Genomic DNA, 26,298 nt, shown 5'->3' on the forward strand with positions numbered 1-26,298 from the left:
CACGCCCATACGCACACCTAGTGACAATTTACCAAATTGTCACTAGGTGTGCTAAATTTAGTTTAGAGTGTTCAATCAGCCTGCTATGCATGTTTTTGGAATGTGGGGGGAAACTGGAGTACCCGGAGAAAACCCACGAAGGCCCAGGGACAAAACATGCAAACTCCACACAGGGAGGCCGGAGCCGGGATCGAACCCTGCATATCTGCACTATGAGATCGATGCGGTAACCAAAACGTGACCTCCACTTTGGATGATTTTTTTTTTCTGCCTATGTAGGTTTACCTGCTTTTAGATTTACGTACTGTGCTATTGTTTTTATGTTGTCATATATTAGTTGCCAATACCCGACCTCACATTTTAAAGCTAACTTCGAGCGTATATCTTTCATCACAAACCAAAAAGACTTCTTAAAGCCGAATTAAGTTTTGTCTAACTGGTCTAAAATGCTGCTGTCGACAACGAAGAGCACATTGTTGGTATGTTTTAACTTTACTGCACTTTGCTCCTTGTGAAATTTACAACTGAATTTCAACTCATTGTGACTGATTGATGCCCCTCCCGTGTGCCATCCAGCGGAAATGGTCGGCACATGCATGGAAACAATTCGAGAAATCCCACCTATTTGCAGCTCGCTAGTCACAAACCCAAAAATAACCAACTGAAGTTTTTTTCACGTCAATATGTGTTCAACGTGAATGAATATTTTCATGTAATATCTTTTCATATCACTAAAGGCCCGAATTAGCACCTCAAATTCCAGAGGGCAGTAAGTATTGGACATATTGGCGCTCAATTGATGCCTTCTGGTTGTCATATTTTGGACAATGATGCGCTTAGCTCAAGAAGAATGTACTCGGGCATAAATGAACTCATTCAGGTCAACGGTTGACAGTTTTGAAATTCAGGGGAAGTGAAGCCATAATTCAAGTTCAGATTCATGCTTGCTGGATTCACCCTACCCTCCCAGGTTCTACTAGGCAAACAATCTTGGCCTGGCACCACTCTGATATAATCTTTCCATCCGCTGAATCATCACTATCGCCATCTGTGTGGTAAAAAAAAAACAAACAACCATCCAAAGACAAAAAATAAGGCTGCTTGACTCATCGTAATCAAATTCTACAAGTGTTGTGAAACACGCCATGATATAAGCACAATGCATCGGGAAATGCCTTGACACAAAATTTTGAGGAAGCAGTGAAGCCAAGTTCAACTTGTACCGCATTTTCCGCATTCAATTTTCTCAGTGCGCCTTATAATCCGATGCACCTTCTATATGGATCAATATTCTGATTTCTTGGATGTAGTATTTTAAATGTTCTGTAAAGCGCTTTGTTACAGCTGCAACGGTTGTGAAAGCAATATCTAAATCAGGGGTGCCCAATACGTCCGATCGCGATCGACCTTTAACCTACGGTGGCACATGATCTGCATCACCAAAGGTTGTTAGCGGTCAGCAGTCTGCAATTGCAGCTTGCAATCAGAGCTGTTGCACTCTATCTTTTATTGTTATTATTATTCTCATTCAGAGTTAGTTTTGTGTACAATTCACCGAGGGTACTGGCAAAGAATGGGAACCTGGAGGGCCGAGAGAAGCAAACGGTACAAGTGAGCTACGATAGTTAACATGCTGCAAAAGTGCGTACCATGCCTCCACGTCAGGTCTCAACAAATGTTTGCAGTGATTTTATTTTCACAAACTCATAAACTCTTGTGTCTACTTTATTTTTCTGTTTCATTCATTTTAGAGGCCGTTATGGCTGTTGCTCATTATGGCATGCGTGTGTAACTACGTTTGTAAGTACGTGCGGATGCATGCGTGAGCAGTAACGGGTCGATCGCGGGAGGTTGGTTAATCGAAAAGTAGATCTTCGGTCAAAAAAGTTTGGGCACCCCTGATCTAAATAAAGCTGTATTGTATTGTATTCCCTTTAGCCTAGCTCCATCTAGTGGATGCATAGCACAACCACAGCCATTAGTGTAGCTTCTATTCTATGCACCTTATAATGCACTGCGCCCTATATATGAAAATTGTTAGTGTTGGCTAGTCATTGAAGGTTCCCCTTATACTCCGAAGCCCCTTGTAGTGAGGAAAATACGATTTTAGCAAATTCTGCAAATCACGTTTTTTTGTTCGGTTTTTTTTTTCTTCTTTCATTTTCTTAATTATGAAATGCACTGATTTGAGTGTGGAAACGTTATGTTTGATTCTACTCAATTTCATTCTGTGCTTGATTGGTTAATTGTTTCTGATGTTTTGTCATCTCGGGTCAGGACTGGTTACACAATATGCAGATCCAAGGATCCAAAGGTTTATTTTTTATTTTTCTTGCGTAAGATCGATTTGATCATGTGATAAACCGGAATTCAAAACTAGAATGTCAACATTCTGCATTGTCACTTGTCTCGTCTGTGACCAAGATGCTTACCTCAACTGTGCGTTTGTGTCTTATGTAACACTTGCCAGTCTGCTGTTTTTTTCACATTTCATTTTTATTTAATACAAAGTAGCCTAGGTGTGGGAGAGTATAGCCCACTGGCCTTCATCTGGCCCATTCCCTTCTTCAATTTAGCCCACCGAGCATTTACATTAGCAAAGTCTAATTAGCATCAATTTAGCCATTTGGTTTTACTCTTTTCTTATTCATCTATTTCCTGATGTGATTTCATTTCAAGTCTTTCATCTTGAATGATTCAAATAAAGGCGATGATATTATTTCAAGATTAAAGCAACAAATATATACACAGCTGTCCATTAAAAATAATAATAATCCTGCCTTGGAGCATAAAACGTTGCCCACATTTGCTGTATGTATTTTTTGGGTGGTTAAGTGCATGGGATTCCATGTTTATTTTTGTGTGTGATTGCAATAATCTCACACAGTAAGATTTGAACTCTATGAGGGAACTATAACGTTGTTTTTAATGCCCCCATTACAGTTCTTACCTTTTAGATAGATTCATGTAGGAATATGAATTGTTTACCAACCATGTGTGTTCGGTTCATCAATAACTCTTTTTGTTAATCTTCTGATTGACAGTTAATCACACCAAGGTGCGCACTGCGTCTTGCCCAAAGGCAACTGGATAGGACGAACTCCAGATCACCCGTGACTCTCATGAGGACAAACGCGATAGAAAATAGCCATGACTCGGATCAGGATTGCAGGTATCGAAACTGGAGCAATGGATGGATGCGATGATACGTGTCCAAGTTCAGACCTTGTTGACTACTGATTTGGCCAAGTTCAATCCGACCCTTCTTCACTGATTATTTTACATCACAGTTCTGGTGCATCTCTCGATCTGTAGTATCAGTTGTTTTTTTCAAATTTCCCGACGGTGTTTGCTGTATTTTTAGCACGAGGCCATGTCTTTGGCTTGTATACCTTCCATGAAACGGATCTCAACAGAGACCACCTCCTCAAACGGTCCACGTCAACTTGTTTGTGAAAAAAAAAAAAGATTGCTTTCACACTTTGACCAAAACAAACAATCAGCGCAATTAATCGGAGTTCATATTAACTGAACCTAACCTGACAAGTGTGTTTGCATCAGACAGGTCAGAAAGACATGATTGCCTTGTCTAACTGTTGGGACCCTTGTCAATATCACTTCCTTGACCTAGTAGTTATTTTAACAACATCATATGACGCTAACTGTTCCCTATTTTTATTAGTAACATTTTCCGCTGTCACCTGATCTGACAGTGACTGCTGACAGGCTTTCATTGTGAAAACACCAAGGGTTTCTCCGTACCATGTTTACCCTCAACATGAGTCATCTGGTCCGTGTGATTCAAATGTGTGTACTAAAGCAGGTTCCCGCATTTACTGCGCGCCCAATTCCGAGCAACGCGTCAACTTTTGCCAGTGTTGAACTCCAAAAGCATTCATCTAATATGACATTTTTGAGAAGAATAACCTTTCTGATCAACAACAATCCAAGAAGAAAACTCATCCCAGCAGAACAATCAGCAAAAATTCATTTGCGTGTGTGATGTATGTACCACCTCTGAGCTGTTTCAGAGGAGTCAGAAAGAGTACAATTTGTGTCAAAGGAGCCTAGATCTTTTCTTTTTTTTTCTCATATTTTTACCACAAACAACCCTCATAGTGCATTTGTGTTTCCTGTAGCACGAGAAAGGAATGTTGTTCTTCTTGGTGCGCATGTGCATGCGCTGCCCTATCAAATGAAAACAAAGAGTTACTGACTTTCTCATTTTCTTGTTGGACCTACTTGCAGCCTTACCTGTATTTCAGCCCGCTGCTGATCGCGAGAGTCCTAGTGGCTTTTGAAAAGACCGAAAACAGCAACCAGGGATATATGAGCAATTATTAGTAACAGACCCGGTCCCACTCCTTGCATCATGAGTTTTTCCATGCGAGAGGAGCTCAGTTGTGCGATCTGCCTTCAGCTCTACTTGGACCCCGTGGTTCTCCCCTGCGGCCACAACTACTGCCAGGTTTGCATCATGCAGACCATCAACAACGCCGATAAGACCCTGCAATGTCCGGAATGTCGCCTGGAGTTTCAGGGTGTTCAATCCCTGCAGAAGAACTTCAAACTAAGTAGCATCATCAACGGCTACATAGCATCCACATCAGCGTTGGACGCTAAAGTGGAGACCCAGCCGAAGGCGGACGAGCTTTACGAGTATCCCGTGGTCGCGGAGTCACAGACGGGGAAGGAGTGTGACATCCACCATTGTCCCTTGGTGTACTTTTGCTCCACCGACATGGCCTTGCTGTGTTCCAAGTGTTTCGTGGAGGGCCTACACCACAACCATGACCTTCTCACCTTCAGCGTTGCAGAGGGGGAGATGAGACATGCCCTCGATGTCCGCAGCAAGGTAGGGCTCTTGTGTTCATGTTTGTCACGTTGTTACATTCCCGACTAATTGGGTCAGCAATCCAGACTGCTTTCCTCACTCAAAGTCACAATCAATGTTTATTTATTTTGTTATGATTGTCTATGAGCCCACTTCATCATGAAATTTTAATTGTTTGGTTCATCATCATTGAGCTGCGCATGAAAGGTAAATTTGACATGTAAAGTTGTTTTAAAAAAATCTCCCAAAAATTAATTTAAGAGCCAGTTTATATAATCACCATTTAAAGGTCATCTAAAAACCATTTGTTGAAATGAATGAATAACAAATAACAGAGAGACGGCTGGCATAATAGTCACCATGTGGACTGTCTCCGGCCACTCATACCAAAAACATGCACGTTCGGCTCACCAAAGAGTCTTAATTGCCTATAGCTGTGAAAGTGAATTTGTGGCTTGTCTCATTTGCTCTGTATATCCACTGTGTTTGACTAAAAATCAGTCAAATTAATAAATAGTCCCTCAAGTTAACATACACTGCGAACAGAGCACTACAAACTAATTGAGCAATTAAAACATTTACCGTTGTTATAACAATGTCATTATTTAGTAATTACAATGATATAGTGTAGCACTAGCACTTCAGGATGTGGAGAGGGACAATTTAACCTTAATTCGTAAATCGAAATTTCTGAAGTTAGAGGTGATTTGGACATGTGGAAAAACTGCAGTGTCACGAGTAAATTTTACTCCTCGCTGGTACTTTTCTCGGACAGTCATGCTATCAGTATGTAATGAAACGATTGTATGAGGGATTAGTGACGCCGTTTAATCATAGGTTCGTTTGTGTTTCTAAACGTGCATGTGCAGGTGGTTTCCAACAGGCTAAAGATGACTGACTTCCTGGTCGAGAAGGTGAAGGAGCAGCAGGGTCTTTCGGAAGCTGTTGGAGACAAATTGGTTAAAAAGGCTGTCACAACGGTGGAAGTCATGGCAAGGCTGGTCGAAGGGTAAGCAGACACAAAAAAAAAAAGAAGAAAAAAGATAAACCACACTTAGTAAATAAAAGAACATTTTTGCGTTGGTATTTTGTAATATAATTCTATGCGTTTAAAATTTGGGAGTTTTGGAAAGCCTGCCCAACGGGACAGGGAAAAAATGCGGATCACGCTTGACTCGAACTGATAACAAATCGCCAGAATTCATTTTGTGAAAGGTTTTGACTTTGTCAAATGAATGGAAGTGGCCTGCTTACTGATTTGTAATCTGGGTCAAGTGCATACAGGTAGACAAGGTGGACAACCTGTTTTTCAAAGTTTCAGATCTTATACAACACTGGGGTTGACATTTAGTGACCCGTATGGGTCACATTTGTAGGGCATTGCAAAACATTGTGAATCGTTTTGTTTTGTTTTTTTTTTGCTTTAATCAACCATGCAAGTAGGCTGATCATTTTTAGACATATTTTCCCTCGCACATCAGCTTTTTATAGAATACTACTAATAATAAATGCAAATAATAATGATAATAATAATAATAATAGAAATAATGAGGAATATGGTCATATATCTACTAGGGTTCAAATCTGGGCTATGGCCGTCCTGTGTGGAGTTAGTATGTTCTCCTCGTACTTGCGTGGGTTTTCTCTGAGTATTCCGGTTTCCTCCCACGTTCCAAAAGCACGCAGGGTAGGTTAATTGAACACGTTAAATTGTCCGTAGGTGTGGTTGTGAGTGTGAATGGTTGTTTTTCTCTTTGTCCCCTGCGATTGGCTGCCAATGACTTCAGGGTATAGCCTCCAAGTCAACCGGGATAAGGTCCAGCAACCCCCTGACCCATGTGAGGATAAGTGGCTCAGTTAATGAATGGATGGATGAAAAAATCTGTATTATGCATGCTTTTATTGGTATAACGCTAACCAAAAAACAAAAACTCCAAATATCTCCAAAATCTGATAGACAGACATTTAAATGAGATGTGCTATACGGACATTTTAGAAAACAGCGTCGAAAACACATTTTTGCGCATATAAAGCCATATAAATCTGATTAAAATTTGCAGTTCTCCAGTGTTTTTATTAAATCTAGAAATTTAAGTTACCAAATATGGGTTCCTTGCTTTGGACTCATCCGAATAATGCATCAGAAAAATAGGACAACAACCCCTTTGGGGCTTGGGTTCGATCTGTTATTTGACCACTGTGCCATTTCCAACCTGACATGTTTTAATCCGAACAGTTATTTTCACACAGATATCACAAGCAGATTTTCCCTTTGTGTCTTCAAACTTGAAGAGCAAGATTAGGGAGTGACGGTTACAGATAAAAATCCATGCCTGTTAATGTACCAGGCAGTCGTTGGAATCATACGTTGTTTGTCTGCATTTTGTTTCAATGAGGTAACGTTTTTTTTTTTTTTACCCATGATGACACCTGTCAGCACTGTAGAAATGTCTATGACTGAATCAAAAGGAATGAAACAATACAGTAATTCCATAACTGGTCTCAGCGGAGGGAAAGTTCGCCTCCCAGGTCGAATTTTACAACTCTGGAATAAACGAAAATGTTTCATTTATCATTTGGGATGGGGAGATGTTGACAGTTTGATTAGTGATTGGAAAACCTACCCAGCGCCTGCTACAGGATATGCAGGGATATGAGGCGCAAACTCCCTCAAATGCCTTGTCACTTCAAATCAAATCAACACAAGCTTCCCTAAACTCTTTGCCCCCTCTGCTACATGCGACTAATCTCCCCATGCAGTATTCATTCAATCATTATTTACGGTATGCAAATTAAGGAGCCAACAAGGAGCCAGAGAAATCTACCCTGACTGAAGCAGGCTTAGCTGAAGCGGTAAAACTTTGAGGAGGCAGTGAAGCAAGATTCTACATGCACCAAATTTTCCGCACTATAAGGCACACTAAAACTCCTACGACATTCTCAAAAGTCGACAGTGCGCCTTATAATGCGATGTGCGTTCTATACGGATCAATATTCTGATTTCTTGAATGTAGGATTTTAAATGTTCTGGAAAACACTTTGTTACAGCTGCAGCGGTTGTGAAAGCTGTCTATAAATAAATCTGTATTGTATTGTATTGTATTGTATTCCCTTTAGCGTGGCTCCATCTCGTGGATGCATGATGCAACCGCAGCCAATTTTGTAGCTTCTATTCTCTGCGCCTTATAATGCGGTTTGCCATATTGATGAAAACTGTTTAAAATAGGCCAATCGTTGAAGGTGTGCCTCATACTCCGAAATACCTGATGGTGTGGAAAATACAGTTCTCGCAATTTCACAACAAAAATGTGAAAGATATGTTTTGATACTTTATCAGGTTGTTGTTTTTAGGTTCGTATTTATTTGAGATGCATAGAGCGTCCAACAAGATAATAATGCTATGTTTGTAAAATGTATTCATTCACTAAAATTGAACTTTCCTCTGCTGTTAAACAATGACTTTGGTGGTCGATTAAGACTGGATTTTGTAAAAATACAATCTAACCCTTTCAGGGACAGCAGTTACTAAAGTGGACAGTTTATCATGTTATCAAGTTACAGGGTGTATGAAAGGGTTAAATCTCATAAGATTTATTTTATATCGACAAATGTGAATTCCTGACTGTGGCATTTTGACTTTTTGAGGGAGGCAAAATAGGCAACTTCTTTAATTCCTATGGAATTTAGGGGTACACATTGACATTCTGTGTAATTGACGTTTGAATTTTGAGAAGTTCCTTCGAAAACATTCTCCTGTTAAATAGTTTTGAGGTGTGCTCCTCGTTGGCCCTAGGGCCAGCCCAACAAAAGGGCCAGTGGAACTTTTTACCAAACCGACTCGCAAATTACCTAAGGCACCTCCAGCATTAACAACTTGGCTGATTTGGAAACAAACCTGTAAATTTAGGACGCAAGCACAACTTTCTATCGATGTGTTCCCCGGCTGGCACTCGATCAGTTTCGCTTCATTTGGGTGTTGTGTTCAGGTACCGTGAGAGATTGCAGCAGCTGCTGGACGAGGAGCAAAGCCAGCGTCGAAACAGCTGGCAGGCAGGCGTGGGCGCGCTGGAGGAGCAACAGAAACTGCTCGTGGATGCCCAGCAAAGTGCAACCGAGGCCCTCAACATGACAGACTCATGCAGCTTCATAAACCGGTATATTAACACTTTTTAGTTATTTATTTTTAATTAGATTAGATTACTACATTTGCTTTGCCATAGATAATGTGGATTCAGTTTCTGCCAAATGACAGTTAGAATGTTCTGTATAGCTGTCTGAGTCCTATGATTGACTGGCAATCAGCCATGGTTGTAGCTTATCTTTGACATGGAGTCCGCAGCTCCCTGCAACCATGGACAGCATCAATAAGATATACAAAATGAACAGATTGTGAAATAATTTCATTGATCGAAATCTTAATTCAACATACAGTTCATTTTCTAAAAAATGTTGGTTGGAAGCGCATCGACCTCACAGTGCAGAGGGTTCATTTCCAGCTCCGGCCTCCCTGTGTGGAGTTTGCATGCTCTCCCCGGACCTGCGTGGGTTTTCTCCGGGTACTCTGGTTTTCCTCCCATATTCCCAAAAAAACATGCCTGGCAGGCTGATTGAGCACTCGAAATTGTCCCTAAGTGTGAGTGTGAGCGCGGGTGGTTGTTCGTCTCTGTATGCCCTGTGATTGGCTGGCAACCGGTTCATGGTGTCCCCCGCCTACTGCCCGAAGATGGCTGGGATAGGCTCCATCACCCCCCCCCCCCCCGCGAGCCTTGTGAGGAGAAGCGTATCGGGAAATGGATTGATGTGGGTTGGTTGGTCCTTTAGAGTGTTGATGATGAAATAAGGGAGCTCAAATAAGCAATTTTCCACCCATTCTTTCTAGGTTTGTACTGATCGAAGAGAAGGTAAGGTTGGCTGCCACAGTGTCAATTTCCTGCAACATCCCGACGAAGGCTCCACTCAACACCAAGCAAATGCAGGAAGGCCTCAGGAACGAGGCCTTCCGAGCCGAAATCAGCCGCCTTGCCGAGTTCCTTTGCATCCTCTTCAATCCTCTCGAGCTCACCTTCAACTCGTGCACGGCCCACCCCAACTTGCAACTGAGCAACGATCTGCGCACGGCCAAGTACAGCGACACCAGGCAGCCACACGTCGAGAACAAGGAGCGCTTTACCAGTGCTCCGCAGGTCATGTGCAACCAGGGCTTTTCCAGTGGCGAGCATGTTTGGGTGGTGGAGGTGGGCCCCGAGAGCATGTGGTCGCTGGGGGTGTGTTACAAGACCATCCCGCGGCGCGGCGACCACAGCCGACTGGGTCACAACTCAGTGTCCTGGCGGCTCCAGTGGAAAAATGGCAAACTGACAGTGTGCAAGTCTTCGTCAAACGTAGTCTTGCGCGAAATGAAGCAGCAGCCCTTGAAGATTGAGGTGGCGCTGGACTATGAGGGAGGCACATTGATGTTCCATACCATTAAAGGCCAAAGGGAGCATCTCTACACTTTCAAGGTTGCTTTTAAAGATACCGTTTACCCAGCGTTCAGTATCCAGTCCAACACACCAGGCTCTTGGATCACACTCCAGTGTGGCTTGTGAGCACATCTGCTTGTGTTTCATAAGCTGAGTGTCAATTTATTTTAATAGTGCCAAAATCAGGGATGGAAAACTTATATGAAGAAGAGGGACACAATTTTTCACCAGGGCTACTGGGGGTAGGTAGCACATAAAACCACACATTTATGACAAAAATTCTTTTTTAAATATGGACAAAATATGTGCTGCGACCACCGCCATTTCCACCCGTTTTCCATGGAAAACGTATATTGAATGTTCATCAGCATTTTTGGAATGTTTTGGGTTTGTAACCCCCCCCCCCTGTTCCCCCAATTTTTGTTTTTTGGAGGGGGGGGGGTGAATCAAGGGGCCACCAGTTGCTCATACATGGCCTAAAACAATCTTTGATGTTTGCAATTTATATTCACTATTTGATTCAATACTCATATTGCAAAAATAGTCATACTGTAAATACCGTAGTGTGTCACTGATGGTGTAGGCAGTGGTACACTCGCCTGACTTGAATGTAGGTGTGAATGGTTGTTTTTTTATCTATATGTATGTGCCCTGCAACTGACTAGCGTCCAGTTCAGGGTGTCGTCCACCTTTTGCCCGAAATTAGCTGGTACAGGCTCCAGCACCCTCTCGCAAACCTTTCCAGGATAAGCGGTGTAGAAAATGGATGGATGAATACTGTCGTGCAACTACTGTTATGTGTCTCAACAGTAAAGGAAATACAATATTGATGAATTTACCAAAGTAACATAAGAGCATCACTATAATTGAGCAGTCTGATCCAATCGTAGTTTGTTTACCAAGACATTATTCGGGATCATGAGTCACTGTATTTTTTTGGGTCATTTTCATACGTGTGTATTGTTGATTGCTATCTCATAGGAAATCTGTAATATGTTTATTGTGTTTTACATTGAAGCGTGAACGTGATTTTTCATTTTTATATACAAATAAATGATAATGATATGGATGTGTCCGGTATTATCACTAATTATAGTATAATACTGGATACTCTACTAAAAAAAGACATTACACGCAGTTTTAATGGAATTACATGAGTCGGAGAGTTTGCTTTTACGACTTTATTAAGAGGATCTTGAGTTGTAAAAGCTCAGGCTGCCATGTAAGTGTGAACGACTATATGTGTATGTAATGTTTTTAACGATATGAAACAGTGTACAATTTATATTTCGATAAACTATTACACGCACTAACTGTTTAAATGTAAAATCTCAACCCCTCATTTATTGTCTTGTACGGTCCATAAACTTGCAAAGGGGGATGACACGAGCATCTGGCAACCCGAACCCATCTGTCATTGAGCAGTAGCTACACGATTATCAAAGTTACAACGCAATAACAGCGATTACTGCATGAAATAATTGTAGAATAAGTACAAACGCCATTTGGTCAGTGTCACTTCTTGCAGCATGGGCTCAGGAGAAAGTCGGACGAGAAAAGTGTCTTTTGGTGTGGACGACGAGGACAGAGTCAGGATCCTGCGTGGAGTCAAGGTAATGCTAATTCAGCTAGCGTTTGTTGAGAAGCTATGCTACCTTGACTCATATCGCCCCAGGACTCTCCAATAACCGCTATTTTGCTAAAACACTGAATCTGGACAATTGTGAGCTCGTTCAAACGGACCGTTCTTAAAACGAGTGTTCAACTCAGCAAGAACGATGTGGAGAGGATGCAGAAGGGTGCAAGGACAAGTTGTCGGACTAGCAGCATTTCTCCGGAGCAGAAGAGCCAGACTTCCCTTAGAATATGCAGCATTTTGGAATATTGTCTCTCTTGTTGAAATTAAATGATTCATTTCCGGTGAGACGTTAATTTCATAGTAAATCTATGTTCATCTGATAAATTCGGTGTTGTTTTCCGCTGAGGATTTTACTTCTCTTATATGTTAAAGAAAAACTATGTTTTCATTGAGTAACATTTTATTCTAAACATTTTGTTACCAAACGGTCCCCTAACCGCAGAACCAAAACGTTGACTAGCTGCGTTACAACTTGTCATGAGTACTTAACTGTTTTAAATTTAGTCACCCGTCCACTTTAGTTGTTAAAACCATCGATGGAAATAAACGGCCACACATGGAACGTAGTTTGGGCAGCTATTGGGCTCCTGATAGCGGTGCCTTCAAGTGTCATGAAGTGTCGAAATTTTGTAAACCCGACCGCAGACGTAAATGACAATTATGGAAAGAGTAGGTATGTGTGCGCGTTTACAATACAATACATATATGAGCGCAGTTTACGAGACCAGCACTATTAAAGAGATCTTTTTTTTTAAATGACAAATCCGTTTATATAACTCAAATTTTCCTGTGACAAATATTAAGAAAGTTATAACTCTTTCAACCGGTTGAAAATGCACCACTTTATGGCCAACCTCTTAATGCAAAGTCAATCTGGTTGAGATTTGTGATGTGACCATTTGTGTTGAAATCCAGTTTCATACAGAAGTAACTCTCTTAATCTTATTGTAAAACCATTGAAACACAGAAACAGGCACCACGTAATACTATCATGCCAATTATTTCTAATTAGTTAAGTAATTCCAGTGACTACACAAAACAAAAAGTAAATATCAGGACAACAAAAATCATCATAATTTGAAAACTACAACGAATATTACATTGAACTTTCAACACAAAATCATCAAAAAGCCACCTTTTAGTAACCAAATATACTCTAATGGAAAACTCAACTTCATAAACAGAGCACAACAACCACAAGTACATACATACAAAGTGTTGTACATTGAGTAAAACTATAAAACAACAAAGACAGTAAAAACAATGAATTAATAACAGAAAAAAATAGTAAAATGTCTCGGGGGTGGGGGGGGGGGGATCTCACCAAATTGTCATTTTACATGAAACTGCACATTCTAATGTTGTTAGTCTTGGAAATAGTGAGTCACTGGTTTTCATGGTTTTTAGTGGAGCTGCGGACAGAGGCACACATACACATGTAAAGACAAAGAAGAGCTTCAGTGATCCAATGAAGAACCTTTGCTCCCAGATTATTTGCAAAATATGAACAATTTCCTTTCAATAACACTGGAACTTTTAAAGCCAAAGTCAATTTTTTCTGTTCCATTCCTGGATGAAACTGTCACCATTGCCATTGTACAAAGTCCACAGGTAGTGTTTTAAAAAAACGTTTTCTACCTATTAACTGCCATAAAAATAAAGAAGTTCACACTTTCTAATTTTGTTTTTGCGAAGTGGGGGGAAAAACCCACCCAAAAAACATTTTGTGTTTTTTGTCTTGTTAAACACTCTTTCCACTCTTTGGTCTAGCTTTCAGAAGATGTTCTCCAGAGGATGAAAGGTGTGGCCAATATTCCTCCAGAGCGTGCACAGAGAGACGCAGGTATTCTTGCATCCAACTTGAGCTTGAATTGTTTCCATCTGCCTGACGTACTGTGGCACACTGTGTCCCGAGTTGGAACGCCTCGAACGCACCCCGGCACACCGTTTTCGGTGCACTCTGACTAACCGAATGGAACATTTGAACAATGCTCCTGAGTTTCCAAACGATGGAAGTGAAGCTAGCTGTGTGTGCCAGGAGCGTAAAGCCGAACATGTCCTCGAGCTTGGCAACCCCCAAAATCCCTGTTCCGTCATCCAAAGTCTAAAGTGATCACACTGAAAGTTTGTCAGCCATCAACTTTCTATTTACTATTGACTGACTGGTTACTTCAGGTGCGTCTTTCAGCACCAGCTCCAACACCCGACCACAGCAGAATCCACAGCAAGCCCAGTTAAGCACCCAGTCCAGCACCGGCAAAACAACTGCTAAAGTCAAGAAAGAGGAGCAGAGGTTAGTATCAAATTATTGATATCTATTATTCCTGACTGTTGTTTTTGGAGCTCTTGATGTCAAAGTCCAAGTAAAATGCGGGCAAGATGATGACCTTGTGGTTAGCATGTCTGTCTAAAATATTTCATGTTTGATGTTAAGAACTCTGCTCCTCACACATCCCAAAACATGAATCTTAAGTCCGACGCACACCGAGCTATGCGACTGAAACCGACAAAAACTGTCATGCAGTTTGCGGGCTTTGGCACAGAGTTTTTATGAGTGGCCCACGTTCATCCAGAAGTGTTGCAAAGATTCAAAATTCGATTGGCTGTTGAATGGCATTGCAACATCACAGATGTCATAGTGAGTTAAAAATGCTCATGACCTTTCACACAAAGTGTCCGATATGCTCTACGTGGTTCAAGCCCGTAACACATATCCAATCTTGCCAAGTGATCGTCAAAATTAGTTTTGGGTTAACCATGCTCAATTCACTAAAGTGGTAAAATTGACGGACAGAAAAACTTGAGTGCATCAACTACCAGAATAATGAGTAACTATATTGTGAAAGATAGTTTTAAGTTGCGTAAAATGGTGGACAGCATAGTAGCAAAGTAGTAATGACGAAGTATCTCTCACAATAATGTAATATTTACTGATGGTGGGACTCCATTAAAAAATAATAATCACTTTTTTTTTACACCTTTAAAATGAGTTAATCTCAATAATTACAAACACTCACTGTTTTTGTTCTAAAAAGCAAACATTTTCTAAAATTAAATTAATTTTAGTGGATGACTGAATAAAATAATACACAGATGTGAATATTTGTAATTGTTGAAAAATTTATTTGATTGCATTTAAATACAAAATAGTAAAACACAACTAGAGAAGTTACTTGCTAGACTTAAGCAGACAAAAAAAAATCAAGTGTCATTTTAGGACTTTTTGAAAAAAAATATTCGAACAATATTTCCATTAAATGGATCCTGCATGGCAGTTGAAAAGTTGGATCACCGTTTGGAGTCACAAAGTTGTGTTTTTAATTTTAGATATTGATTTTCTTTTATCCAGCCGATAGAAATAGCATACATTATTTATTTATTTCTTTTGTTATATGTTAGTTAGTTATTGTATCTTGAAGTCTTGCACATTATGACTCACAGTATCCCATCCGAGTGATGGTCTGTGCTGCCCCCTGGAGGTAACCAATATTGGAGGCCTTGCAATTGCGGCTCGAAAGCCTTGGAAATCAGATTTTGTCGGGAGCCAGTTGGCAATAAAAGCATGATTATTCATGTGTGTGTTTTCCAGGACTGATCGGCAGCAAAGCAAACTGAGGGAGGAATTGGCCCACCTTAGAGAGGCGCAGACGATTAAGGAAATGACTCGGGATAGACAACATACACACCAGGAGGCTGAGAAGACCAAACAGTTGGTAAATGAACACGCACGCCTGCACACATTTGATTTTTTTTGGTTTGTTTTAGTTTTTTTTTATACTTGTCTACCATTCACCTTTTTGTGACTACTGAATTGAGCCCTTTTTTTTTTAACAGTTTGCCTTGAAAGAATTATGACAATCCCTTTGCATTGACTTGATGAAATCAGTTATCTCACTACATACTGTTCTTGTGTATGATATTTGCAGTGTGTGTCAATGGCACATTTAGATTATTATTAATTATTATATTGATTGGTTTTAATTGTTTTGGTCCTTTTCAGTGACGTCCATCTCATTTAGACACCAAAGTATCACTGACCCATGTAAACACCCAAGCCAGTACTAATCCTCAGTTTGGCTTGGCTCGGGTCGGTTTATATTAAATGCATTATTATTATTATTATTATTTTTTTAAATTGATGTTGATATTTCCACACTGGTCAGCTTTGTGAATTTTCTAAATATTCATTTAATATTTTTCTTAGCTAACAGCACTTGCTTTTTGTGTCTGAAAGCGATGGCTTTTTTTTGGCACCATGTTGGGAAAGGATTGCACCATGAAATGCTATTCGTGCAGATGACATGAAAAAGAAAACGTGTAACAAGATGCCACCATTTATTGTTGTTATTAATTGGTAGAATTTTCTTTGTGTGTTTTAATTCTTTGAGTATTCTGTTCATTTATGGATATGACTGCTAATGTAGCGCTGATCTTTTTTCCTGGTACGGATTTCTTTTGAATCAGATTGAAGAGATTTTGTTGGATTCCATACAGTATATCATTCCATTCACGTCCTCTTTCTGCCCCCTCACTCTCATTTTCAACAACTTGTGGAAACACCAGTCTTCTCTCCTACCATCTGCAACCCACTCCACTGTTTTCTTCCATTCTGCTACTGTTCTCGCTCCTCCTTACCCTTTACTGTATCTCTGCTGGTCTTTCACCCTTTCCATCCCAACCGATCACCTCATGCCTCCTGCCCCCAGAGACTGCATTATCAGCACAGTGCAAGTGTTAAATTACAAGCCGAGAGTTTCCTGGAATTGGAGATAGGAGTGGTGTGGCGGTGGATTGCTCGGACGGAGAGAGGAGGGCTTGTTTTACACGCCAGCCGTGGCCTCTTTCATGTGACTCTTCTCCTCGTGCACCTGCTTCCCTCCCGCCCTTTGATAAGGCATGCCGTAGTAGTGGCTGCCTTATCTTCACTCCAGCACTCTCCCGCTGTTAATAGAAAGTCACTAGAGGGACATAGTGAGCACAACAAATGTTCCAACAAGACTGGACGTGCTGATGCCAAAGGCGCCTTGTAATTACACTCTCCTGTGCTATGAATACTTATATGCACATGCAAGTCAAGTGTGTGGCAGCTTTGCGCTCATTCGTGCGGAACTCAAATGAGATTATTTTCCTATTATCGCGTCAGCGAACGTAATGGCTCAACATTCACCCGCCGTGAATGCCCGAGCAGGTGAAGATGCATTGCGTTTGACCTTTTTGTTTACTTTTTTTTGAAGGTGTCATTTTAATTTAATGGTCAATTATGAACACACCCTGACATTATTAATTTTTGATATTTATTACAGGGGAATTTGTGTTTCGGAATTGAGTTTTGGGCAATCATAATCAATTGGTGATTACTTGACCTTCAGGTAAACTACGATTTGAATGAAAACGTGGTGTTGTTGTATATTCTGGTACATTTGCATCAAAATGATGCTGACTGGTTGGGCAGCCCCTATTTAGAGTCTTCATTTAGTCTTACGTGCATCGAATGTGGGAGGAAGAATTGTGGCATAACTCGCCCGGCGCTGCCTTCCAGTCTTAGTAAAGCTGTGTTCGCCATCGCTCCCACAGCCGTTCGCAACTTCACTTTGGCCGTGTCTTGTCTATTACCATGGCAACCGAGCACAACGGTAAAAGCCGGCTTCACGCGCCCCGTTGTGCATATCGCTACCGTGCTGGTCCCTCTTCTTCTCTACCGTGTGGTTCACCAGGTTGTCGAAATTTAGCGGCACCATGTTGGTATTGTGGTTGGAGACAGAACATTCCACTTTTTACTGCAGTAGAAGTGGAAGTTGGCCAGCATTTCCTTGTAAATCCGCCGGATGTTGCTGCGCCCCGGTCATCCTCACCTGGACGGATAGATGCGCCGTTTCATAAAACTAAAGCACCAAGCACCGTAGATTAGTTGATCCTGAATTCTCTCGCGGCTGCTCGATTCCCATGGTCCTCCGCATAACTGATAGCTTGGGGGTGCTTCGTAAGTGTGTTTTCAGGATGTTGTTTTGCACAATGCACGTACCGGCACCCAACTGGGGGGGGGGGGGGGGGGGGCTTTAGTTTCGTCTTTCACGCTGCACTTTAACATTGGAGAAAATGTAAGACTTTTATGTGCGTCTTGTGGTCGTGAAAATACGGTAGTTTAATTCTTTGATCCTGCTCACAGCTGAAGAAAAAAAAAAGTTTTCCTTGATAATTCTTGCAACATTTTTCCAGTTACCCGAAGAACAAATGACAAGGCATGTTTTATGTAGGGAAGGAATAACATTTGGGTGACATTGTTCTTAAACACTCAAACATGGCTGATATAATCCTTCATGAACAGGAGTCAAACTGCGGGGAAACCTGATTGGATTTCGAATCTGACACTTTAAATTGTCCATCAACATGACTGCGATATTTAGTTGGAAGTGGACCCAGGTTTGGTCTGGCAGAATTTTCAACAGTCAACAGTTTCCTGCATTGACTCCCAACTCATGTCAACTGCTATCTAGAATAAATATTGCTATGTATTTCTTAGCAGGGCTTAAGCTGAAGAACATACTCATCAAGGTTGCATCATTAGATTCAATGTATGTGACACATCATCTATTTAGAAATGTTTTGATTGATGGTCACTTTTTTTGTAAAAAAACAAATCAAAACTGTTTCTTAAGAATAAACTGGATGGAAATTTAGTTCAAATCATGGCAATGCCAATAATAAATCTAGTGTATCCCACCATCAAAATGGGGAACAAATAAACAATCTTGAAATGTGAATATTTTGGAATATGAATGATTTTTTTGTGCCTCCTACATGTTGCTTTTGTAGCTGATTGGATACTTATTAAACTGTAGAAAGCATGATGCAGGAATGGATTATAGACTTTGTTATTAAATTGGTCTCAACACGTCAACATCATTCATTCCTTTTTTCGATGGAAAAATAGATCTCGGCACTTCCCTGTAGGTGGCACTAGATGGCAACCGTCCTTATAATACAATACAATACATCCTGATTTATACAGCGCTTTCACAACAGCTGCAGCTGTAACAAAGCGCTTTACAAAACCTTGACAGATTACTCATTTTATCCTTGACAGTGACAACGTCTCTCCTCAACTAAGGTGGTCTCGTGGTTCGCAAAAAAGCTTCATGCCTTTCTGTATGTAGTTTGTAGTCTCCCTGTGCTTATATGCTCTTTCATCGGTCCTTCCTCTCCCAGTTCAAAAACATGCATGTTCAGTTCTATTGTCTGAAGGACTAAATGGTTATTAATCTCCACGCGTCTGCTCTTTGACTAATCTGACACATTGTCAGCGAGGGCAGCCTCCCATCCCCTACTCGCCTCGGACACACACACACTTGACCCTGAGCAGGACGGGCCAAGTGGATTTATGCGCGGTTGTATGGATGGCTGTCTTCTGCTCTTTCTTCTTGTCCGACATGCGGAAAATTACATTAAATCACATTAAATACAAAGTGTGGTATTCTCTCCACGGACAAATGTTTGCTAATCCCCGTGATAATCGAAAGTACTATTAGGCATCTATGAAAAAAGCTGTGTGGAGTCGACACATTCTGTGTGGAATCGCCACATTCTAAAAGTCTTAATTGAAATTTACAGAAGCGCTTTGATTTCAGCGATTCACTCCAAAGTTTGTGCAATAAAATAAAGGTCAGCGGACCATTGTTTTTCCCCGGACCATTTTACTTTGTTTGTTAAAGATAATTCAGAATGCCTAAAACAATGCCTGATTTTTTTCTTTTCTAATTACTTTTTTAAATGTAAGTTATTTTAGTTTCTTTCATTAACAGAAGGGCACCAACAGCGTTGACCCTGGGGGTGTGTGTGTGTCTGTGTGGGTATGAGTCATACATGTTTTAATTGGCAAATATGCAAATGTCCTCTGATATAATTACATTCCAAACAATTGTGTATTGCAGCCTCCCATCACTCGCCATTTATCTTAGTTGCCTCTTCAGAATCTTGTTTTGCTTTTTCCAATCACCAATTATTTGTTTCACTGCTGAAATGTTTAGCAATGTTTGCCCTGGCATGCCCACTAGTAACTTATAACATGACACATAGAGCGTCAGAAGGGAAAAAAACAGGCATCTGTTTTATTGCAGTGGCTGCACCTGGTGATGAATTGGGACACGACACCTCTTAGATCGGAGGCTTCCGTTTCAAGGAAGATGGTAGTTGCACTTTCACTCGTGTCCATCAATCTGTTAGTGAAGCTGCAGTGGTAAATTGATCCAGATGTTTCCTTTGATTGGACTCACCTACCTACCTTGTTTACATTTAATGACTCGTCGTCAGCTGGAGCTCCGGCAGCGTCTGAGTCGGGGAGCACGTTCAGACTTTGGTAATGGGTGTGAAAGAAACAGCTGTGTCCACGCTTGGAGAAAAGCGAGCTGATGCAGATGGGGACAAGCTTCATTACCATGCTACATATTAGCTGGTGAATGGCCTCATGTTTTATCATGTACTCCTTCGACTGCTAATTTAGTCAGCTATATTGCATCTCTGTAATGTTAAGCAATTTAAGTGAATAAAAACAAGTTAAATGTGGATGTTCTCTTGAATTTCAATTGAAGGAAAGGGTTATTGTTGAATGAACATGCTTGCATATGCTTAGAATTTTCCCTTCCACTTATTTATTATTTATAAATATGAGTTTTATTCCATCTCGGCGCGATGCTTACAATCAGGGAGGACATCAAGTACCGTCCAAGAGCAGATTGAAAGAGGGAAAAATTAGATAAATATTTCTTTCCCGGGGCTTGATCGATATCTGGGGCGACTGAGAAAAAAACTTGATTTTCATGACTTCTCTTACTTGAGAGGTGCTCTAATTTTTCAAAAATAAATGAATAATACACAGTAGTGGTGCGCACGAGAGACGTGTATTCAATATAAAGTATGAATTTGTCCGAAGATAGGGATTTGGGCGCTACTGTTCAATCGTGGTAATTGATTACATCTTTGTATCACCTTCTGTGCGCTAGAAAAGGCCAAATTTTACGCCCACATCACCTCGCTTTTTTCCACTGTTCTTAGTGGAGAATGCTTGTTGCACACTATTTTGAAGCCTGCGCACTTATCAGCTGCGGGTAGTGCTGCTTCAGGAGTTGGACCGGGCTCATTTCACCAATCGCATGGAAATGGGAAGATTTTTGGGGGGATTTTTTTTTTGTCTTTATTATAAAGCGATTCATTGCTGAGATGGACTGCAAGCGAACTAACTAACCAAAGGCATGCATTACTCTTGAGAGTGGCTGTGTGCTAAAAGGAAGAGTGCGCTCCGCTCATTAGCTCATTGAATCCCGTTTTCACTGGAGCAAACCCCACGATCCCAGCGGTTTTATTGGATTTTGACTGATTTGCAAGGCCCACAGATTATTGTTTTCTATTGGGATGTAAACTTGCCATCTACCAAAAGAAACACGAGACTCTTTTTTTTTTTCAGCTGAAAAAGAGTTTCTTTCTATCTTTTTACATTCTTTAGCCACCAACATGATACATTATTTACAATGCAGACAAGATTGATCATCATTGCGTCAGAGGCCGCGTCAGACCCTTCTCCACACCATGGCACAAAAAAAGAAAAAAAAGAAAAACGTATAAATAGGCTGGGTGGGCTGCCTTTGCGAGTTTTCAAGACGTATTTATATGTCATGTGGAGTGAATGAGTAAATTCACGAACGCGGCCAGCATTAGTGCAATGTGTCCCCACTCTCCAGCTCTGTTTTTTGAGAGACTGAAGAGGGGCTAAACAGATTCCTGACATAGCTATAGCCCCTCGTGGCTCTGATGTAGCGTCGTGCATATGAGAGGAGAATTTAAAGAGATAGAGGAGCAATGGGGGGAAAGATGGGAGTGCCGTAGAGATAACCGAGGCTATATTGGAGGAAAGCTGTGAACAAAGAAGCAGACAGGAGAGGAAGAGGCTAACGTGCTGATAAGTCAACACCTGTAACGGTAATTGTAATCTGTTGGAAGTGATATGGTTCTGCACGTTAAGATATTAGGTTGGCAGTGGGGGATCCATGTGTGTAGGTAGATTGGTAGCTCTCTCGCTACCGTGCACCCTACGCCAGATACTAAGTGATGATCTAACTAGGTTAGCCTGTGGCTTTTATGATGATGCATTGTTCTATGAATTGCTCAGTGATAGATGCAGAGAGAGCAAATTCTGGATTTTTTACACTTTTTCCCCCCTAATATTTAATGTAATGATGATTGTCTTTTAACAGGATTGTCGTCTGATCCATGTAAGTCTGACAATTGATTTTCCAAAATAAATTCTCTTTAATTAAGGCAGAGAAATCATTATTTCATTTTATTGAATGTAGTGGAATGGGCATTTGACATCTAAGGTAGATTTTGGTTGTGCTGCTACCGGAAAACTGCACTTACTGAAAAAGAAACCCAAAAATTCACTTTTTTTGTTGAGTGTCCCAAACACGGCCCCACAGAGTCACCCAGTAGCCCCCCTAAAAATTTAGAAACATGTTTTCCTTGACATCATTGACGTTTTAACAAGCTAGCAGAGGTTATGACTCCATTATTGTTGTCTCAGCAATAATTTAGAATAATTAAGATGCCGCAAATGTTCTGAGTACCAGACATGATAAATAGAAGGGATGCTTTTGGCAGATTTTTTTTTTTAATTGGGACAATTTGTACTCATATTTTAAAGTGTTTTATCTTCTGGGGGTAGCAGTCATTGTATAATGGGCCAAACTGTTAATGGCAAGCAAGAGGAGCTGTAAAAGAAAAGAAATCCTAATGGCCCAGATTGTTGTTCTTCCTTCTCTGTGTAGCTGCCTGGTCGTAATTACCAGTCCAGTTATTATTAAGTGCTTATTTATTGTCCAGCTGGAAGCTATGTGTTAAATAAACCCAGCGGAGTAAATACTGAGACGGGGACAACTGGGAAAAAGACGAACAGACTGCTGCTTTTATCAGATGTAACACCATACACCCACACACCCACCCACACACACAAACACTGGGAGGGAGGTAGTCATATTTAATTTGACTAATATCGCAATGCAAGTTTTGAATTAATTGCACGTGTGTCGTGTGGAAGGTCCATTAGACCAATGGTCACCAGATTTTGTGGATTCTGAGCTTGTCAAAATCGTACTTATAGAAGAGGGATATTTTTACAGGGTTTTTGCATCACTTCACTCGAGTTCACTGTTAAGGTCGTCGCAATAAGTAGAAACTGAAACACTGCCTGGAAAGGCTGAATTCCTAAATCCATGACCGTAAGGGGCCAAATTGTTACAATTGATACACATTGTGCTGTGTTAGTCCGAAGCATATAGGTTAATTTGTATTTTGCAATGTCAGTGTACTTTTAGTGATATTCAAGCTTGATCACAGTCAAATCATCCCCATGTAGTTTGTCGAGATCCTTTTCATCTCCTGAAAACAAAATGGGGTCCCATTTGTGTGAGTGTGTGTGTGTGTGCTTGTGTGTTGAGTCTTGCCTGGCTGCCTCTTATCTGCCATAGACTTGCAGACCCCTGCAGGGACAACAGGGGAGTCGTATGATTCACTCTCATTTTCCTGTCTGGCTGCAAATTAAATCTGGAACAACACAGTAGGCATACAGATAGGAAGAGTGTGCTTACTTTTATTTAAAGGCGCTGGCTTGTAACTCTAACCTCCCAAGCATAAACTCCATCGTTAATATTGAACTGACACATGAACTCTTTTAGTCCCTACTCACTGTGTATACTCGATGATGCTTGACTGTGAAAGCATAAGCCTCGTCCTTTTTTTTTTGCCTCATTTTGTTTATAGGACACCTCTGATTTGATTTGGTGTTCACCAGCCCTGATAATTATGATGTATCTTCTTCCTTGTGTGTCTGTGTGCATTTCTGTAGACTTGCCCTGATGCTTTACACTGTGACAATAGTTGTACCTTAAAAAAGTCGGAGCCTCCACGTGCCATATCGTTTTGATAGGTTTGATCAAATATTACTGTTCTTTCCAGGGATACAACTCCCGTGTTGGCCCGAATATAAGACGACCCTGATTATAAGACGACCCCCTCTTTTTCAAAATTCAAGTTTGAAAAAAGACTTTTTGAACACCAAATTAATTTTTATACAGAAAATAATTACAGTGCATCTGAAACAAATGATTTTAACAATATATTTGAGAGAAAAAGCATGTTATTTTGCCTCATTCAAATCTAAAGTGCAATCACATTCGTAAATGAATGGCTTCTGGTTTTTGAAATGGAAATTACATCACAACTTCTCAGCTGCCGGTTAACTTGGCCGATCTTCGACCCACTTTTCTCCAGATTGTCGCTATGTATCTCCATTTTCTGTTATCTCTTCTATTATTTTCTTCTCTTTTCTTTCTTACTGTTATTTTTTATTTTTTCTTCTTTGTGCTACCGCTATTTTTATTTTTATTCTTCGTGGCAGGGGTTCACTTTGGCCTGGGCAGTCTAGTTCAGCATTCGCTTCATTGATATCTGGCGCCATCTAGCGTTGTGAATGGGTATAATGTCTAGACCCCGAATATAAGACGACCCCCACTTTTTCATTCTTATTTCAATGCAAAAAAACACCGTCTTATATTCGGGCCAATACTAGTATTGGTATTGTTACTGCTTAACCATTAAAGGTGTGTTGTGTTGCTAAAATGAATCTTATAAATGTACCTCTTTCAGTATGATGTGTAGGTTTAAACTTATTTTGATGCAGTGGTTACTTGTACCGTACGGCTGCTGCAAATGATTATTTTAATCATCAAGTAAGCTCTCCATACATGTCCAACCATGTAGGTTTCACTGAACCCTTCATGAAAGGAAAAATATGTTGGGTGAACTGAACGGACACACAGTTTGTGTGTGTGTGTGTGTGTGTGTGTGTGTGTGTGTGTGTGTGTGTGTGTGTGTGTGTGCGTGCGTGCGTGTGTACGTCCACGCGCAAACTATTCGAGTGCGCATGCAATTTAGTGCCCGCTATTTGTGATCTTGGGTCTTTAGGCCCTTATTGTGTCTTTCTGGTAGCTGACAAATTGATTCTACAAAGTGTGAGAGTCAGCAGTGTTTCTCCTTATTGTTAGAAAGTACGATGGCTGCATCTCAACAATCAGCTATGGATCACAATGCGGAATACATGGATCATTTCAGAGGCGTTTTCTGTTCTTTTTGCTGGTCAATTGAAATTTCACTCAAATGGTATTTCACCATATTTTTTTTGTCTGTTTTCATAATTTCAAACTAATATTCACTCATGTTGAGACTTTGGGTTTGTTCAAACTGGTTGTGTGTGTGTGTGTGCATATGTGTGTGCGTGTGCATGTGTGTGTGTGTGTGTGTGTGTGTGTGTGTGTGTGTGTGTGTGTGTGTGTGTGTTCTCATTCAGGCTCAAGAGCTCCAGAAGAAAGAGTTACGACTGAAGGCGCTGGATGCATTCTACAAGGAGCAAATAGCACTAATAGAGAGGCGGGTGAGTAAACATAAGATAAGACAAGAAAAACTTTATTTGTCATCTCAAAATGGAGAAATTCCCAATTTACAGCAGCAAAATTATGAAAGGGAGAAAGTAGAAGACAAAAAGTATATAAATATAAAATATAAATATAACCATATTAAAAATGGGTGAGTGGGGGTGAGTCCAGGTTTTCAGGTCAGGACTGTCTATTCAATAGCCTGACAGCAGTCGGCAGGAACGAGCGGTGGTACCTCTCCTTGTTGCAGTGCGGGTGTATCAGTGTCTGGCTGAAGGAGCTGCCCACTGCTGTCAGGGTGGCCTGGAGGGTGTGGGAGGGTCTGTCCATCATAGCTGTTAGTTTAGCTAGCATCCTCCTGTTGCCCACCTCCTCCAGAGTGTCCAGGGAGCAGCCCAAAACACTAGCTGGACATACAGACATCAATGACGTTTCAGAGGCTTCACTTTTACACAAACTAAAACTCGCCCAAAATAAAAACTGGCATGTTACTGCAAACGCGAAAGATCAGAGATTTTAGCAACAGTCGGCCACTGCAGGGAGTCATTTTATTTGTGTTCGTTCCCTTTCAACTGTCTGACATTTGCCGGGCTGGAAAAAAAAAAGGTGTACTCTCATTGAAGTCTCAGCCTCACCGGGTGCCAACCAATAAGAACCTTTGCATGGCCTTTTGTTGGCAAGCAATTCCTCCAGGTCCCACACGAAAACGTCCTTTCATAACATAAAAAGAAAAAGTCTTTAGAGCCCTGTTCAAATGTCACATTTTTGTGATGTAAAACATGAAACCAAGATACAGTTTCCACCATTAATGTATACAGTAAATATTCCCATCCCCGGAATCCTATGGAAAGGAATAGCCTTCACCCGGAATAAAAACCTATGCATTAA

At 40.8% G+C, this 26,298-nt stretch overlaps 2 protein-coding genes across 2 annotated transcripts in view; both read left to right on the top strand.

The window, feature by feature from the left end:
* Positions 1–4,175: 4,175 nt before the first annotated feature.
* On the top strand, positions 4,176–11,365 carry LOC147210232 (zinc-binding protein A33). Its single transcript, XM_086107207.1, has 4 exons — positions 4,176–4,855; positions 5,704–5,843; positions 8,821–8,988; positions 9,714–11,365. The coding sequence occupies exons 1-4, from the start codon at positions 4,373–4,375 to the stop codon at positions 10,420–10,422; spliced, it is 1,500 nt and encodes a 499-aa protein (XP_085963333.1). The 5' UTR covers positions 4,176–4,372; the 3' UTR covers positions 10,423–11,365.
* A 154-nt stretch (positions 11,366–11,519) lies between these two features.
* The window catches only part of LOC147210233 (MICOS complex subunit mic25a-like), a 28,089-nt gene continuing 13,310 nt past the window's right edge, over positions 11,520–26,298 (top strand). Inside the window, exons 1-5 of the mRNA XM_086107220.1 lie at positions 11,520–11,909; positions 13,706–13,778; positions 14,111–14,228; positions 15,525–15,648; positions 25,326–25,409. Of these exons, the coding sequence (XP_085963346.1) occupies positions 11,826–11,909; positions 13,706–13,778; positions 14,111–14,228; positions 15,525–15,648; positions 25,326–25,409 (483 nt within the window). The 5' untranslated portion in view covers positions 11,520–11,825. The remainder of the gene's footprint in view (positions 11,910–13,705; positions 13,779–14,110; positions 14,229–15,524; positions 15,649–25,325; positions 25,410–26,298) is intronic.

The sequence above is a fragment of the Hippocampus guttulatus genome, chromosome 1 (assembly GCF_054856545.1).
Source record: "Hippocampus guttulatus isolate MCC_2025c chromosome 1, RoL_Hgut_1.0, whole genome shotgun sequence".
Lineage (NCBI taxonomy): Eukaryota > Metazoa > Chordata > Actinopteri > Syngnathiformes > Syngnathidae > Hippocampus > Hippocampus guttulatus.

Coding starts and splice junctions, on each gene's coding strand:
- LOC147210232 (XM_086107207.1), top strand. CDS start 4,373: ATGAGTTTTTCCATGCGAGAGGAGCTCAGTTGTGCGATCTGCCTTCAG. Junction 4,856..5,703: donor CCCTCGATGTCCGCAGCAAG/GTAGGGCTCTTG, acceptor GTGCATGTGCAG/GTGGTTTCCAACAGGCTAAA. Junction 8,989..9,713: donor TCATGCAGCTTCATAAACCG/GTATATTAACAC, acceptor CATTCTTTCTAG/GTTTGTACTGATCGAAGAGA.